Consider the following 18,385-nt stretch of genomic DNA (forward strand, 5'->3'; position numbering starts at 1 on the left):
AAACTTTTTATTATATTATTAATAAGAGTATTTTAATAACAGCGAGTCGATAAAATTAACTTTTAACTTTATACTTTTATAAGATTCGTAGAAGCTAAAATAATTATTTTCTTATTTCTTAATATTCTTCTTATTATAATCGTTATAAAAGCTATTAAAATCCTTTAGATAATTTACATTATATTAAAAATCCTCGAATTCCTTTACTTTATTAATTAAAATTTAATAAGCTCGCTATTTTTATAATTAAAAAGACTAAGTAATAACGTTTTAGTAAGCTTTTTTAAATCGATATAAAGTATAACTAAGCTAAAAATTCTTTCTTATATTTATAGTTATAAGAAATTAATTAAGTATAATTTAAATAATAGATAAATCTATATTAGACTAGAATTCGATATTAAAGTCGTTTTAGATAATATTAAATTAATTATATTTATTATCGAGCTTTATTATTTTAATAGCTTTAATAATAATTATAGTATACTTCTATAACTTATAATATCTCGTTATATCGTTAATTATATATCGTTTCTTAACGATAATAGCTATTTCTAATACTTTAATAAGCTTAAATTTCTTAAATAAAGTAGCGCTTTATTTATTAACGTTATTATTATAAATTAATAAACGCTTATTATTATTAATAAGCTAATATATATATTATTTAAGTACCTTATCTTAAAGATAAATTTATAGATTATTTTATAATAGCTTTATATTCTTTACTCTCGTAATATTCTTAATTATATCGATAAAGATAATAATATCTTAAAAATAGATTTCTTTTTTAATATACTTTATATCTATTATTATATTAAAAGATTTATTATCGTAGAATAAATCGAAAAATCCGATATCGCTATTAAAAAAGCGAGGTTTATTACTTTTATTAATAGTATTTTATTTTAATATTTCTAAATTTTCTAAATTTTCTAGCGGATCTAGCGGGCTAGAAGATCTTAAATTTAAATAATTTCTTATATAGCGATTAATAGTATTAGTAATAATTACTTCTATATTAATAGCTTAAAAATCTACTCTAAATCCTCTATCTACTATTCTACTATTATTATAATAATAAATAATCTTATTAGTAAAAGTATTTAAGATTTCTAATAAACGATATTATAAATTATCGAACTTAGTAATAAGTTAAGAATTACTATTTAAAGATCTAATAGATAAGATATCTACTTAATCGAAAAAAATATATCTTTCTACTTTTAAAGTATTATTAATAGATAAGAGATTAAAGAGATAGTATTTCTAAGTCGTAGATTTTTAAAAGAAACGAAGTATTATTCTTAGAGAAGTATAATCGATAGTCTAATTTTTTAATTAAGTTTACTAAAAAAAGAATTAAATAAAAAAGAATAAAATTATACTTATTATTTTTTAATAATAATAATATTAATCTAATAGATTTAAAGATATTCTTAATAAAATATTAGATAATCCTTCGAGTAATTTTATTAATAAGAGTACTTATTTAATAATCGAAGATAATAAAATCTTATAACTATTAGATTTAAATAATTATATTATGAAAAGCTAGCTTAGCGAGTATATAAAAGCGAAAAATAAAAAAGTATAAAGATTCTTTACTTCTAATATTAAAAAAGTATAAAAATTCTTAACTTTAAATTAATCTAATATTAATAAAAAACTCTATTAAATTCTAGTAATAAGTTATTATATAGTAACTACTACTATATATATATTATTATTATTAATATAATAATATAAGATTTTTAAAAATCTTATTTCTAATAAAGATATTTCTTAAGTAATAATAAAGATATCTCTTCTTCTACGAAATCTAATTATCTAAATATATCTTAATATTAAGCTATATTAAGATATTAGCTATTAGCTTTTATTAAGTTTATCTCTTAAATATAATTTATAATATAATTTTTATAATTTTTATAATTTTTAAACTTTTTAGCGAGAGAGATTTACGAATTCGAACCGAGGACGAAGTAGAATAGTTTCGAAATTTATTAAAATTATTATTACTCGACTATCTAAGTTTATATTAAAGAATATTCTTAATAGAGTAGATAAGTTTTTAATAAGCGATATTTAAGTTCTTTATCTTAAAATATTTAGAATATTAAATGTTATATATTTTTTTATTTTAAAAGCTCATATTACGTTTTATAATTTAAAAAAAAATTAAAAATTTTTAATAGAAAATTAAAATTTTAATAGAAAATTAAAATGTTAATTCTAAAATTAAATAATATATATATATTTTTTAATTAAGACTATCGAGCGAATTTTAAAGAGCGATATTTAAATTCTTTATCTTTAAATATTTATAAGATTAAAAATAAATATTTTTTATTTATTTAAAAGCTTATATTATATTCTATAAGTCTATAGAAATTTATAAAGATTTAATAGAAAAAAAAAGTTATCTTAAAATTAAATAATATATATCTATTTTTTAATTAAGGCTATTTAATAAACTTTAATAAGCGAACTTTAATAAGCGATCTTTAATAAGAAAACTTTAATAAGCGAACTTTAAAATTCTTACTCTTTAATAATTATTAGATTAAATTTTATAATTTCTTTAATATTAAAAAGCGTAAGCTGCGGGCTATAATTTAAAAAAAAAAAAAAAAATTTAATAGGAAATAGTAAAGTTATTAAGACATTAAATATAGAATAAGAAAATTTTTAATAATTATAAACGCTAATTTATTTATTCGCGATAAATTAATTAATCTTTTTAAAGAGCGTAGATCTAACGAATTTATAATTAACTATATATATACATTTAAGATTTTATAACTTAGATGTAGCTTATTTTTTTATTTATACTAATTCGCTCTTAATATCTTCTATCTATATATTACTAAATATTTAAATAATAATATTCTCTTCTACTTCTCTCTTAGAGCTTGAAATAACGCTTTTAAACTATATTTAGACGAATCTCTCTTTTTTATTAACTAAGATAATCGATTAGCTATAATAATCTTTAATCGAGATAGAAGATTTTTAAGAGAAGATCGAAAGAATTTATAGTCGTCGAGTTTATCTATAAGCTTCTTATAAATTAATTACTAAGCTTTAAATATATAATTTATACTACTATTCTTATAGTTTAAATTTATATCTCTTCGAGATACGTTAGAAATTATCTTAGTTCTCTTTATATTATATTATTATAAACTTAATTCGAGCTTAAATATATACTTCTTTTATCTAAAACTCTTATTAACGCGTTACTCTATATATTAAAAAAACGTCTCTTTTTATTTATCTTATCTATATAAACTTAAAAAGAGATAAAATTATAAATTATATCTTATTGCTATATACTTATCTTCTTTTTATATATCTTATTATTATATTTTACTCGCGTATTAAAATTTATTAATAAAGTATATAATAATATATTTCTAATATAATCTTATAAATTTATTACGTTATATATAATAAGTATAATTATAAAGTATTAAAATAAATAATATAATCTTATAATTAGAGATTCTATTAAAAATTAAATATTTTAAATATTCTAGATATTTTAACTACTACGATTATAAGATTTTAAGATTCTTATATAATTTAACTTTATTATTAGAAAATTTTCGTTTTTATAATTAATTTAACTATTAATATATATACTAGAATAAGAGAGAGCTATATTAGAAAATTTTAAATTTATATATATAGCTAATTATAAATTTAAGTTTTCTACGCTTTTTAACTAGACTATCTAAATTAGCTCGCTAGACCTTTCGAGCTTTCTTATTAAAAATTTATATATAGAAATTTCATAATCTAAAATAACTAGCTTTCTATAAATACTATTTCTTTATAATTTCGTAAATTATAGAATTTAGTATACGCTTTCTAACGATATAAAAATAATAAAGTTTAATCTACTATTAATAAGTTAAATTAATATTTAAATATTATAATTATATTAAACGCGTTCGAGATTAAATAATAATCCTTCTATCTATTTATATAATTATATTTCTTCTATAATTCTACTAATCTATTAATTATAAATATATTTACTCTCGATACCCCTTATCTAAATATTACTAAGTATCTCTTTCGCCTATCTTTTAAACCCCTTATTAATACTCTTAGATTAATTCTTAATAAATTTATTATTATTAATAATCGAGGCCGTAAGCGAGTTTAATAGCTATTTATTACTACTTATAAACGTATTAAAAAACTTCTAAAAGAAGCTCGAATAGATTTATAATTATTATTCTCTTTTATATACTTTTTTTAAGCTAGTAATACTTAACTAGCTACTTTATTAATACTATCTATTCTATTAACTTAATAATTTACTTAATTAAATCGTTAATTATTTACTTAATTATTTACTTAGTTAATTACTTAGCTAGTTACTTAATCTAATACTTTATAAAAGAAGAAATAAGAGAAGAAATTATAATAAGTAAATATAAAGAATACTATAAAGAAATTAAGTAGTAATAAAGCTATTATCGTTAAGAATACGGCTTAGCTCTTTAAGATTTTATATTATATTAATTTTTTTTTTAATTAATTAATTACTTAGCTAGCTACTTAATCTAATACTCTATAAAAAGAAAAAAAAAAGAACTATAATAGGTAATTACGAAGAATATTATAAAGAAATTAAGCGGTAATAAGACTATTATCGTTAAAAACATAGCTTAGCTCTTTAAAATCTCGTATTATATACTCTCTATAATTCTATATTAAATTATTACTTAGTAAGCGAAGAATACTACTATAACTTAGTCTATTATTCTTACTACATTAATATAGTATATTACTACGACCTCTATAGAAGAAATATCGAACGATATATATTTAAATGAATTGAAATCGTTCGATGTTTACAGCTATTTTATTATTTAAAAGATTTTACTATAATAGAAGATATTATAAGATTTATACTACTAACTAATACGTTATCTTTATTTCTTTTTAATATTTCGATACTTCTTACTATAAGAATATTATCTTTCTCTATTTTCTATAGATAATTATTATAGATTAATTCTTTACACTTAATATACCTTTCTAATTAAACCTTAGCGCGAATACGTTTTTAAGAAATTTTATTACTCTCTAGTATATCTAATATTCTTAATATCTATTCTTTCGCTATCTAATCTTCTCTTCACTTAATTCTAAATCTTCTTTTTTTCTTTTTTATAATAAAGTCTAATATTAAAAAAATAGATTAAATTAAAACTTTATTTAAGTAAATTAAAATTTAATAAATATTAATTCTATTAAAAAATATAATTAATAAATTTAATTTAATAGAAATATTTTAGAATATTAGTAATATTCTATAATTATAATATTAAATTAAGTATTAACTCGATAAATTTATAATTATATTAAATAAAATTTATTAAAAGCGAGATAATTTTTAGAAGATTACTACTCGATATTATATCGTTATAATAAAAAAGAATCTAGCTATAAATAATATTTATTAAATTTATAAAATAATCGAGAAGATAAATTAACTAGTTTAAGATTTTTAGAAGAATTTAATTTCTTTATAGCGAAAAGTTAATAGTTTTAATATATAATTTATAAAAGACTTATAATTATTCTTAATCGAGAAAAACTATATATATAAACGATTAAAAGAATAATTAAATAAGATTCTAGATCTATCTTTATTTATTAATAATATTAATTCTATTTAAAACGATTAATTCTCTAAAATAAATTAAAAATTTAAAATTAATAGCGATTATTATTTTATTACAATTTTTAAAATAATCTATATAGTCTTATAACTGGGCGATAAAACTATATAATATACGATATATAGAAGACTTCGAAATTTTATTAATTTATATTAATTTTTTATTAAGATTATAAACGAGTTAGTTAATATTTATAAGAATTTAAATTAATATAATAATATATAATATAATATATAATATATATACTCTATAATAAAAAATTCGATTCTTTATTAATTTCTATTTAATTTTTTTTTAATTAGATGTTATTTTTAATATTAATAAAACTCTTATATTAGAGAATTATCTTTCTAAGAAATTAAAAAAGATTTAAGAGAGTTATAATAGATTATTAAAGGTTTTACTATTTTAAAGACTATAAAAGAATATCTTCGAAAATTAAATAACGTATAATATATTAAATATAAGAATTTTTAAGTTTATAAAGATTACTATTAAGTTAATTATAATATAAATATTAATAATAATATCCGCGACTAATATATATCTTATATCTATTATCGAGTCTAATTTAAGTATAATTACTATATCTCTAAATATTATAATTAATTTAAAATTAAGAGAATTAATATATTATAATTACGATAAAAAAGATTACTACTAAAAGAATTATATAATAACTATTAAAATCGAGATTAATAAAAAGATCTTTAAAAAAGTATAATTTTATATAATAGAAATAAATAAAGAATTTGAAATCGATAACGTTAATATTACGAATAGCGACGATTTTTCTTCGAATTTAAGAAACGAATAGCCTCTTCTAAAGTTATAATAAGAGATACTTATAAAGTATACTTAATAGATACCTCTAATAACGCTTTAGTACGTTATTACTTTTATATATAAATTATACTTTTCTTATAAGAGAGAATCTATCTACTTAAGAACTCTCTTATAAATAATAAATATATTAATATTTATATAGTTATAAACGAGTTTTTAATCTTAGCGATATATAAAGTCTTATATTTAAAATTACTCTTACTATTATAATTCAAATTACTAAGAAATTATAACGATTAAATCGTAAAATAATTAATTATATATTACTTACTTCTAACGATAATAGTAAAAAATTATTAAGAAGAAATATATTTAATATTAATTATACTATTAAAATACGATATAATAATTAAAAAGCTATAGATAAATAAATATAAGATAATTTTTAATATATTATAAAATAAGATACTCTTTCTACTCGATTAATATAATTATAATAATAATTAGATATTAATAATAAATAAACCCTTTTTTCTATTAACTTCAAAGCTCTAATTATTTATATTACTTATTTTTTTATCTATTATATTAAAATAATAAAATTCTTCTTTATCTATTTATAATAATAAGATTAATTTAAATATTTTCTTATTAAATAATAATAAGAATAGTAAGAAATCTAAGTTTATTAATATCGTTAAGATTAATATAGCGATTTACTATTAACTAGCCCGTAAAAAAGATAATAAATTATTTATATTAATAATAAATAAGATCTATAATAACTCGTTAATATTATATATATCTCTTATTAATCGAATATCTCGCGATTTTTATATATTAATTAATAAATCCTATTTCTATAACTTAGAAAAGAAATATAAAAGATATTATAGTTCTAACTACCTTATTTAAATTAATAGTATTAATAAGATTAATTCTAAGAAGATAAAATATAAGCTATCTACGAAGTATTACGATTATCTTAATATTTTCGATAAAATTAAAGCGAATATATTTTTTTTATATTATTCTTATAATTATAAACTAAAATTTAACGATAACTTTAATAAAATGAAACTTTCGAAAAGTAGAATCTATCTAATATTAAAATATAAATTAAAATAAATAAAGAAGTATTTAAATGAATATCTAAAGAAGGGATTTATAATATTAAGCTATATATTATTCGCTTTACTTATCTTATTCGCGAAAAAACTAGATAAAAAATTATATTTTTATATAGATTATTAAAAGCTAAACGCTATTATTAAAAGAAATTAATACTTAATTTTACTAATAAATAAGATTTTAATAAGAATCTAGAGATATAAATATCTTACTCGATTAGATATTATAGCTATATTTAATAAACTATATATATATCTTAATAGCGAGAGTTTTATTACTTTTATTATCTCTCTTAAAGTATATAAATATTAAATTCTCTTCTTCGATCTAATTAATAAATTAATTATATATTAATAATATATAAATAATATTCTATTTAAATATCTAAACGACTTTTATTAGATTTATCTTAATAATATATTAATTTATAATAAAATAAAAAAGGAATACGTCTAATATATTAGATAAGTTCTCTAGAAATTAAGAAATATTAGTCTTTAGATAAATATCTTTAAATATAAATTCTACGTTTAGAAAACTAAGTTTCTAGATTTACTAATATCTATAAACGAGTTATAAATAAATTCTATTAAAATCTAGATTATTATTAAGTAAACTATATCTATTAATCTTAAAGAGATATAGACCTTTATCGAATTTTATAATTTTTATTAACAATTTATTAGAGATTTCTCTAAAATAGTTAAATCTATAATAAAACTTATAATAAAAGAAATTATATTTAATTAATTTCTAATATATTAAGAGATCTTTTATTCTCTAAAAGTCGCTATTATAAAAGTTTTAGTTCTATATTATTTCGATAGAATAAAGAATATTATTCTAAAGATTAACTCTTTCGATTACGTTAATAAAAGTATTTTTTTTAATATAATAATAAGAAAGTACTTTACTCGATAGTCTTCTATAGTAAGAATCTTACTTTAATTAAGTATAACTATTAAATCTATAATAAGAAATTGCTAGCTATTATTCGCTATTTAAAATATTAATATCTTAAATTAAAATATATTAATATCTCTATTAAGATCTTTATAAATTATAAAGACTTAATATACTTTATTAAAGAAAGAGATTTAAGTTATCGCTAGGCCCGCTATTTAAATATACTATTCGAATTTAATATAAAGATTATTTATCGATTTAAACCTTAGAATATTAAGATTAATATACTTATATAAATAGTTAGATATAAATTAATTAATTTTAAAAACGAATAATTATATTAATAGTATTAAATAATTCTTATTTTTAATTAATTGAAATTAAATAGCGAATATATTAATATATATATAATTAATAATTCTATCTATTATAAAGTAGTAGAGATTAATAAAAAAACGATTATTATATAAAAATCTATAACGCTATTATCGAAGGTAAAAATAAATTTTAAAAGATTATTTTTAATAAATACTTCGTATAAAATAAAATATTTTACTATAAGAATTATTTATAAATATTCGATAATATATATATCGATATTATCTAAGAGATATATAATTAATTATTCTATAACTATTTAAAAGTAATATATATCTATAAACTACTTAAAAGAGAATATTATTAACGAGATATAAGAGTTATTATAATTATCTATATTAAGAATTATTATATCTATTAAAGAGCTAAAACGTTTTATAATCGAGAGTATAATTTACTATAATCTCTATTAATCTTATAAAAATAATAATAAGATATATTAATTAACTTTATTATAGATTTATCTATATTTAATAATTATAACGCTATTTAAATAATAATTAATTTATTTATTAAGAAATATTACTACGTAGTCTATTTTAATATTAATAAAGATATTATTATTAAAAAGATAATTAACTTATTACTTAAGAAAGTATTTTATTTATATAATTTATCGATTTTAATAATATCGAATTAAGACTCTTAATTTATAACTATTATATAAAAGTTTTTTTATAAAAAACTAAGTATTATAATTAAGCTATTAATAATCTTTTATTTTAAAATTAATAAATAGATTAAGCGAGAAAATTAAAATATAAAACGTTATTTTTAAATATATTATAATTATATATAGAATAACTATATAAAATAATTATCTATTATTAAGTTCGTCGATAATAATATTATTTTATTAATTATTAATATTTTATCTTTTTTTATAAATAAGAGATTTTATTCTTAAATAACTTTTAATTTAAATACTATTAACTACGAGATTATATATAAACGTCTTAATATTACTTAAATAAAGAATATTATAAATTATATAAAATAAGTTTTTAAATATATTTAAAGTAATATAAATCGTATTTAGAAGACTATAATTATATAAGCTAATAAATATTAATAAAAGATTACTTTTTAAATAAGCGATAAGATCTTTCTAAATAATAAAAATATTATCTTTAATTATCTTTTTTATAAATTAAATTATAAAAGACTTAATTTATTCGAGATTATAGATCTTATAGAAATCTTATATCATCTAGAACTTTCATTAATTATAAGAATCTATAATATTTTTTATCTTAATCTCTTAAGTCTTATAATAAATAATCTCTTATTAAAATAAATAAACTTTTTATTAAAATATATCACTATTAATAATTAAATTAAATAGATTATTAAAGAAATATTTAGCTTTAAATTAATCTATAGTCGTTTTAAATATAAAGTTAAATAAAAAAATCTCGATAATAATCTTATTTAATATAATATAAATAGCGATAAATTCGAAAATTACTAAAATCTAATAGACGACTTCTATAAGCGATATTTCGAAGAGCCTTATCTATAAAGAATTAATTAATAAGATTTTAAAACTATCTCGAATACCCTATTTTTAATTAAATTAAAATCGTTCGATATCTTTATAATAGCCTTATTTTTTTAAAGTTAAAAATCGATCCCTTAGATTTATATCGATTACAAATTATACTATATAGAGTCTTTCGCGTAGAATTTTCTTACTAATAGATATTTATTTATATTTTAAAGTTATAATATATTATCTATAAATCTTACTATCGTCGTTAATAATCTTTATTAATATCGATTATATAATATTCTATAAAGAAACTTACTTAATATTAAATTAGAGTTTTTAATATTTATAGCTTAATTCGATTTAAGAGCTCTCGACTAATTACGTCGTATTATTTTATCGATATTTTATTCGCTTAGATATAGATTCGAAAATTATTATTATTTATCTCTATATCTATAAATATTATTTTCGCTATATTATATTAATTTTCTTCTAATTAAACTCTCTATATATATCTATATCTTAATTAATAATATCGCTATAATATAATTAAAAAGAGCTATTATTATTATTAATATCGCGTTTAAAAAAAGATATTACATTAGAAGATTCTAGATACTATTATTTCTTTACTACTTTTATTATTTTTTAGATATTAAGCGTATATATATACTTATTTTTCTATCTTTTTACTTACTAATTATAAAATATAATTTAATAAAGAGAGGGAATAATATTATAAGCGTATTTTTAATATATCTCTTAGCTCTATAACTAGCGAGCCTTAACGAAGATATTCTCTATTATATTATATCTTCTTTTCATCTATATAGTTCGATATCTTAGTTATCTTATTTAATATATCTATATTAATATTATATCTATATCGATTCTAATAAATATAATATATATTAAATAAAGAATTAAAATAATAATATAAATATCTATTATATTATTTATATTATTATATTAAATAATCTATATAACTATAATTCTCTTATAAGAATTATAATTTAAATTAGATTAATCTTTATAAATAAATTAAGATTTATATATATAATTATAAATATATCTTATTTAATATTATAACTTTAAATTATTATATTATAAATAGTTAAAAAAGATAATCTATAGATTTTAAATATATCTTTATATTTTTTAATTTAAATGTTTTAAATAAAAACTTTATTATATTATAATACTCGATTATAGATTTATATAATATAGATTTTATATTTATTAATTTATAGAAAATAAAATATATTAATTTTAATTATTATTTTAAGATACTTTTTAATTTAATAAGAGTAAAATAAATAAATATTTATTTATTAAAGATTATTAATATCTATAATTTTAATTTAATTATATATTTAATATAGAGTAATTATAATTTAATAAATATTATTATACTACGTAACGAAGTAAAGTAAAACGAGATTTTAGATACTTAATATTATTTCGCTTCGAGATAGAGTTTTAACGAGATAAGGTCGATTTAGATTACTCTCGTTAAGCGTTTAATTTAATTAACTCGAGATTATTATCTTAATAACGCCTTTATAATATCTTTATAGCGTCTTTATAACGTCTTAATCTTAAATATCTTATTCTCTTTCAAAATAACTATATCTTATACTCTTATTTAAACTAAGATATCGTATTTTATACTCTATTTTATTCTATTTTTAATATATTTTATTAAAATTTAGAGGAGTTATTTAGAGATACTTAGAGTTTATTAAAATAATAAAATATTTTTTAAAATCTTACTTCCGAGTTAAAACGAGGTTAGAGTTTCGAGAAATCTCGAAATCTCGACTCGAAACCTTATCCTAATCTCGATCTCTCTAAAAACTTCGTTAAGATCTCTTATTTCGTTACATAGCGTAAATATAATAATAATATTTACTTTTATTATATTTAAGTACTTACTTTTTTTAAATAATTAAATTTTATTAAATTTTAAAATAATTAATATATATCTAAATTAAATATAATAAAGTTTATTATTAATATATATTAATAAATTATCTCTTAAATACTCTTATAGTTTTCTCTATTAAATATCAATTTAATATTTATAAAATAAAGAATTTTAATTATACTTATTCTAGAATATTAATATATATAAAAGAATAATATAGAGCTAATTTAAAAAATCTTAAATTTATATATATAGTTAATTATAAATTTAGAGTTATTACGCTCTTTAATTAAATCGACTAAATTAGCTCGCTAGCTCTCTTAAAACCTCTTATTAAAAACTAGATATATATTATTTATAATAGAAATAACTTTTTTATTTTCTATTAGAATTTTAATTTTTTTTTTATAAATTTCGAAACGCTATTTACGCTTTTCGAATTTTAAAGAATTTTAAAATTTAATCTTATAAATATTAAAGCGTAAGAAATTTAAATATCGCTTATTAAAGTTCGCTTATTAAAGATTACTTATCTATTTACTCGATAGCTCTAATTAAAAAAAATAGTTATAAATTTATTTATAAATTTTTACTCGTTTAAATATAATAATATAATCTTAAATATAATAATATAATCTTAAATTTTTTTAATTATTACTTTACGCTAATTACTTTAATTAATAATAATATAAATCTTTATAACTATAGATTATATAATTAATATATATTAATATTATATACTATAGATTTATTATAGAAGTTAATTTTATAAAGAGTAAAATAATAAATAATAAATTCTTTACTTTTACGTTATCTTATTTATTATTACTTATATTACTAGTATTTAATAAAATTAATAAAATTACTTATTTATATATATAAATACTTTAATACTATCTAATTATTAGATATATTTTATTATAATAGTATTATAAATATATTAAATAAATATTTTAGATATTATAGCGTATACTAGATATTTATTTAAGAGTAAAATTTATAAATTTATAAATTAGTTATCTTACGCGAGCTAATATCGCTAAATTAAATTAAATTTTCTTTATCTTTAATAAGATATTAATATATACTAAGTATATTCTTTTTATCTCGAACGAGATATATATACTTAATATCTACTTACCTCTATCGAACTTTTTTTTACCTCTGTTAAGCTATAAATCCTAAATGTAATTCATCGGCCTATACTTATATACTCATAGTTAGTTATTAATCAAGCCTTGTGTGCCACTGTAGAACCTTAATCTTTACCTCACAACAAGCGCCCGTATCTACCTAGCCAGTCAGCATGCCGACGTGCAGGGCGGGGTAGTCGCATACAGCTCGAGGGACCGGGATTGGTTACAGCTGACCGAGGCCATGATCGGCGAGCCTTTTCCCGTACGTCGTGTTCTGCGCACCGGTATGTAGTGCGGTCCGTGAAGCCGTCTAGGCTGTGTAATTTAGTCTAATTGAGAAGACGTGTTCACTCTTTCCCCAACCTTCCAACATTGCGCAGCGAGTAAAGAAGAGCGAGAAAGAATTCTTGACCCGCTTCTCGCTGTCAAAAATCTTGATGATGCCTACATATGACACCGAGATTAATGAATGGGTTTATCCGCCACCCGAGAAGTTTGATTGCGCCAAACCATTATTGTTGACTTCAGGAGAGCAAACATCCGATACATGTCAAAACATTCAGAGTGATACAAAGCCTATCGAAATTCCTCAAATTGTTTACAAAGAAGAGGTGAGGAACATGTTACCGTTTTATGCCACCTAGTGAATAAAACCGACTAATTTGACAGAATGGCGCGTATACGAATTTTGCTCACTACAAAGACAAGCATCCCGACGTGACTTTGTTAGATATGCTGCAGCAGATATGCAGCGTAGCTCAAGTCAAGGCGTGCCGGAACGAAATCTGCTGCTCTATAAAACAAAAAATGGAAGATACTCCTGCCCCTGCTTGTGAATGGAAACACTTTCGCGATTGGGCCCTTGTTGTTGTCTCTTGCCAACTGAACGCAAGCCAAAAAGGACTAGAGGTCGAGACTTGGAACTTGGGATCGATTATACACACCTTATCGATGGAGGTATATTACCCAGGACATGAGAAGCCGGAGGCGTTTGTGATCTTGTTCGACCTCTGTGAGCTAATCAACTGGTTGAATACTATCAACTCCTTCATCCTACCTGAATTCGAGTGTAAACAACCATTGCGAACACACATATCTAGGCAAGAAATCGTCGAAGCTACTCAGACAGCGCATAAAAACGGTATTTGTATGAATCGGCTCTGGAACCTGGCGGTAGGGGGACATGAGAGGGAAGAGGTTGACTTACCTGTTCTCATGAGAATGCTACAAAGCCAAAATCGGACAGACTCGTCTGATGTCGAAACATCGCACCGGAGTTCAGGACATGATACCTGCACCGCAGAAGTCTGCTGTTTTAGCAGTATTGATAGCACCCGTGTTCAACAGCTTCACAAGTGCTCAGACAAAGCTTGCGATGATATACTATGGTTCCGAACCTCAGGGGTTCAGAGCGAATGTATCACATGGTGGCTTGACGACGGCGAGAAAAGTCCGTATATTGTCGACTCAAAAAAGAGCCATACATGGCAATCTCCCATGTATGGTCAGATGGCACAGGCGGAGGAGTACAAGGCGATGGCCACGTAAACCGGTGCTTATTCAATTACTTCAGAGATATAGCGATAAGCCTGGGGTGCAGAGCAATTTGGTGGGATACAATTTCTATCCCGTCGGAACGGGTAGCTCGACAAAAAGCTATCAGTCGGATGCACGAGAATTTCAGAGAAGCCTCTCACACGATTATACACGATCAGTCCATCGTTCAGTCTCCCTGGACTGACGGCGGTCGCTCATGTCTCGCTCTCGTGCTCTCACCATGGTTCACACGTGCCTGGACTGCTCTGGAGCTGAGGCTGACTCATAAAGGGAAAGTTTGGGTGATATATGATGATCCCAGCGGCTACAAATTAAAGAATCTTGATGAAAATATCCTAGCTCGTCATCCAGCTTATTCTTCCCGCGGTCATTGGATAGTATCGTCCTTGGTCGAGCAGCTACGTCAGCAACAATTCAACAATATTGGAGATATCTTGAAAGTCCTTCGGACAAGAAACACGTCGTGGCCACGAGATCTTATGGTAGTCGCTGGGCTTCTTACCGAACATAAGCCAGAGACAACCAAGTCTGACTTCATTGCGCTCATTACGCGCGCTGTTATTGCAGGTCTCGTAGTAATTGAAGAATCTTTCCTATACCATGGCCACGCTACTATGAGCCAAAAAGGGGGATGGTCTTGGTGCCCATTCAGCTTGTTGGATGTTCAGCTACGGACCAATGCGGATGAGTATGAGAGAGTCTATGTTGATGAACAGGGCGCGACAACTGGATACTGGAAGTACCGCGAGTTAGAAAAAGGGGATACAGACAAGCTGCAGCCCTATAGCTTTCACATATCAGTTCACTGGCAGATTCGGACCGCTCTGGATCAGTGGGAGAATTGCCTATTGTTGCAACATCGTTATACATCGCCGAAAGCTCTTCTAGTTATACCTTTAGGGTCTGGTATTTCGAACATAGGTGGCGAGGACTATCATGTTCTGGAGTGTCAATTCGTTGGCACTGTATACACATTGCTCGAGTGGGGCGAATCCTTCAGGATCACAGTCCGACTGGGAAAGCTTGAGAGTGAACCAATCATGAATGCAAAAGATTGCATCGACGAGTATAGGGGTATCAAGGGTCCAAGAATGGTTATGCCTCCTTCTGGGCATGATTTGATTTCTATAAGAGAAGCACGGAAAAAGGTTCTAGCCCCGAGCGAAAGAGCATGACTCCAAGCGTCTAACAACACCAAAAACAACAACAATCATCATCACCCTAAGAGCAGGAACCTTCCGTCCATAGCGTAGAGTGATATCGAACTTTGCGGCGAGAATGGCTGTGGCAGATTACTGAGTAAACCAATGCTGTGAGTTGCCCTGCCAGCACATGAACAGGAGAGGGCGTTGCCGAAACAACGGGCATGGAGGGAAGCCCGACGAGGATCGCAGTCCGCGCTCAAATGCGTGCTGAATTTTTTGCCATGTTTTAGTAGTTGCTAGTGCTGTCTCGCTTAACGTCCTATAAAAACTATACGCATAAATAAGTTCTAAATAATAATTAGCTAGGTTCTAAGGCCTAGTAGTATATAAATAGTAATTTATTATATAGTTTAACTCTAAAAAAAACTCTCTCTATATAAGATAGAATATTTAAAGTTTAAATATAAGAAAATATTAAAAAAATAAGATATAAGTAAGTGAGAAAAGTATAAAAACCTTTTTTTATAACGAGAGAAATAAGAATAAAAAGTAAAAAATAGAAGGAATACGATTTATTTAAGACTCTTTTAATATAATAATCTTAGTTATTCTATTATAAATATATTATATCTCTTTCTTATTAGTTTTTAATTAAGCTATAACGATTAATATTATATTACTTAATATTCTATAGAATCTATATATATAATTAGTATATATAATAGAATAAGATAGAGCTAAGCTTGAAAATCTTAAATTTATATATATAGTTAATTATAAATTTAGAGTTACTACGCTCTTTAATTAGATCGACTAAATTATCGCGAGTAAATAAATTAGCGTTCGTAATTATTAAAAAAATATCGCTTATTAGATAATGCTAATTAAAAAACAGATATATGTTATTTAATTTTAGAATAACTTTTTTATTTTCTATTAAAATTTTCATATTTTTTTAAATTATAAAACGAAATGTAAACTATTAAAGAAATAAAAAAATTCTAAATTTAGTCTTATAATTATTAAAGCGTAAGAGATTCAAATATCGCTTATCTAAGTTCGCTTATTAAAGATCGCTTATCTATTTACTCGATAGCTCTAATTTAAAAAAAAATATTATAAATTTAATTCATAGGCCTTTACTCGTTAGACTTTAAATAATATTTAATTATTTTTTAAGATTTAATAATATATAGATAGTAGTTTACTATATAACTTAGCTTTAAAAAAACTTTTAAAATAAATAATTTATATCTAATAAGAATTTATTTATTTTAAATTATATAAAAATATTAGAAGTAGTATAATATAGCGAGAATATAGATTAGATATATCTTAATATATAAGTAAAATAAATTAAACCTCTAACGATTAAATAGCTAGAATTTATTATTAATTAAGTCGATATTTCTCGTAAAAATAGCGATTTCTCTATAAAAGAAGTATTCTAAATAATAACTCGAATAATTAAATATATATAAACTACTATCTAATATAATTAATATATATAAAAGAATAAGATAGAGCTAAGCTTGAAAATCTTAAATCTATATATATAGTTAATTATAAATTTAAAGTTATTACGCTTTTTAACTAGATCGACTAACTTATCGCGGGTAAATAAATTAGCGTCTCTTATTAAAAAAATAGATATATCTTATTAATATATAGAATAACTTTTTTATTTTCTATTAAATTTTTAAGATTTTCTTTTAAATTTTAAAGCGCTGTTTATGCTTTTCGAATTTTTAAGAATTTTGAAATTTAGTCTTATAATTATTAAAGCGTAAGAAATTTAAATATCGCTTATTAAAGTTCGCTCGATAGTCGAATAGCTCTAATTAGATATATATTATTTGATTTTAGAATAACTTTTTTATTCTCTATTAAAATTTCAATATTCTTTTTTAAATTATAGAATAAAATAAAGTCTTTTAGTAAAAAAGAGTTATTAAACTTAGTTTTATAATTATTAAAGTATAAGCAATTCAAATATCGCTTATTAAAGTTCGCTTATTAAAGATCGCTTATCTACTTACTCGATAGCTCTAATTAAAAAATAAATAAATTTAATTTATAAATCTTTACTCGTAGAAATATATTATTTTATAAGATCTTATTCGAATTAAATAGCGATAATAATCTATTAATAGAGAAGCGAGTAAATAGATTTTATAAAAATAAATAAATTAGATATTATTATTTATAGCGATAATAAATAG

General features: G+C 21.2%; 1 protein-coding gene across 1 annotated transcript; it reads left to right on the forward strand.

Annotated features, from left to right (window-relative positions):
• Positions 1-15,128: 15,128 nt before the first annotated feature.
• On the forward strand, positions 15,129-16,193 carry HO173_012929 (uncharacterized protein; the record flags this gene model as incomplete). The annotated part of the gene is made up of 1 exon (XM_037314758.1): positions 15,129-16,193. One exon carries the CDS (start codon positions 15,129-15,131, stop codon positions 16,191-16,193), a length of 1,065 nt encoding a protein of 354 aa, XP_037158354.1.
• Positions 16,194-18,385: the final 2,192 nt, after the last annotated feature.

Source organism: Letharia columbiana (genome assembly GCF_014066305.1).
Source record: "Letharia columbiana isolate WasteWater2 chromosome Unknown xfSc0000004_s0, whole genome shotgun sequence".
NCBI lineage: Eukaryota > Fungi > Ascomycota > Lecanoromycetes > Lecanorales > Parmeliaceae > Letharia > Letharia columbiana.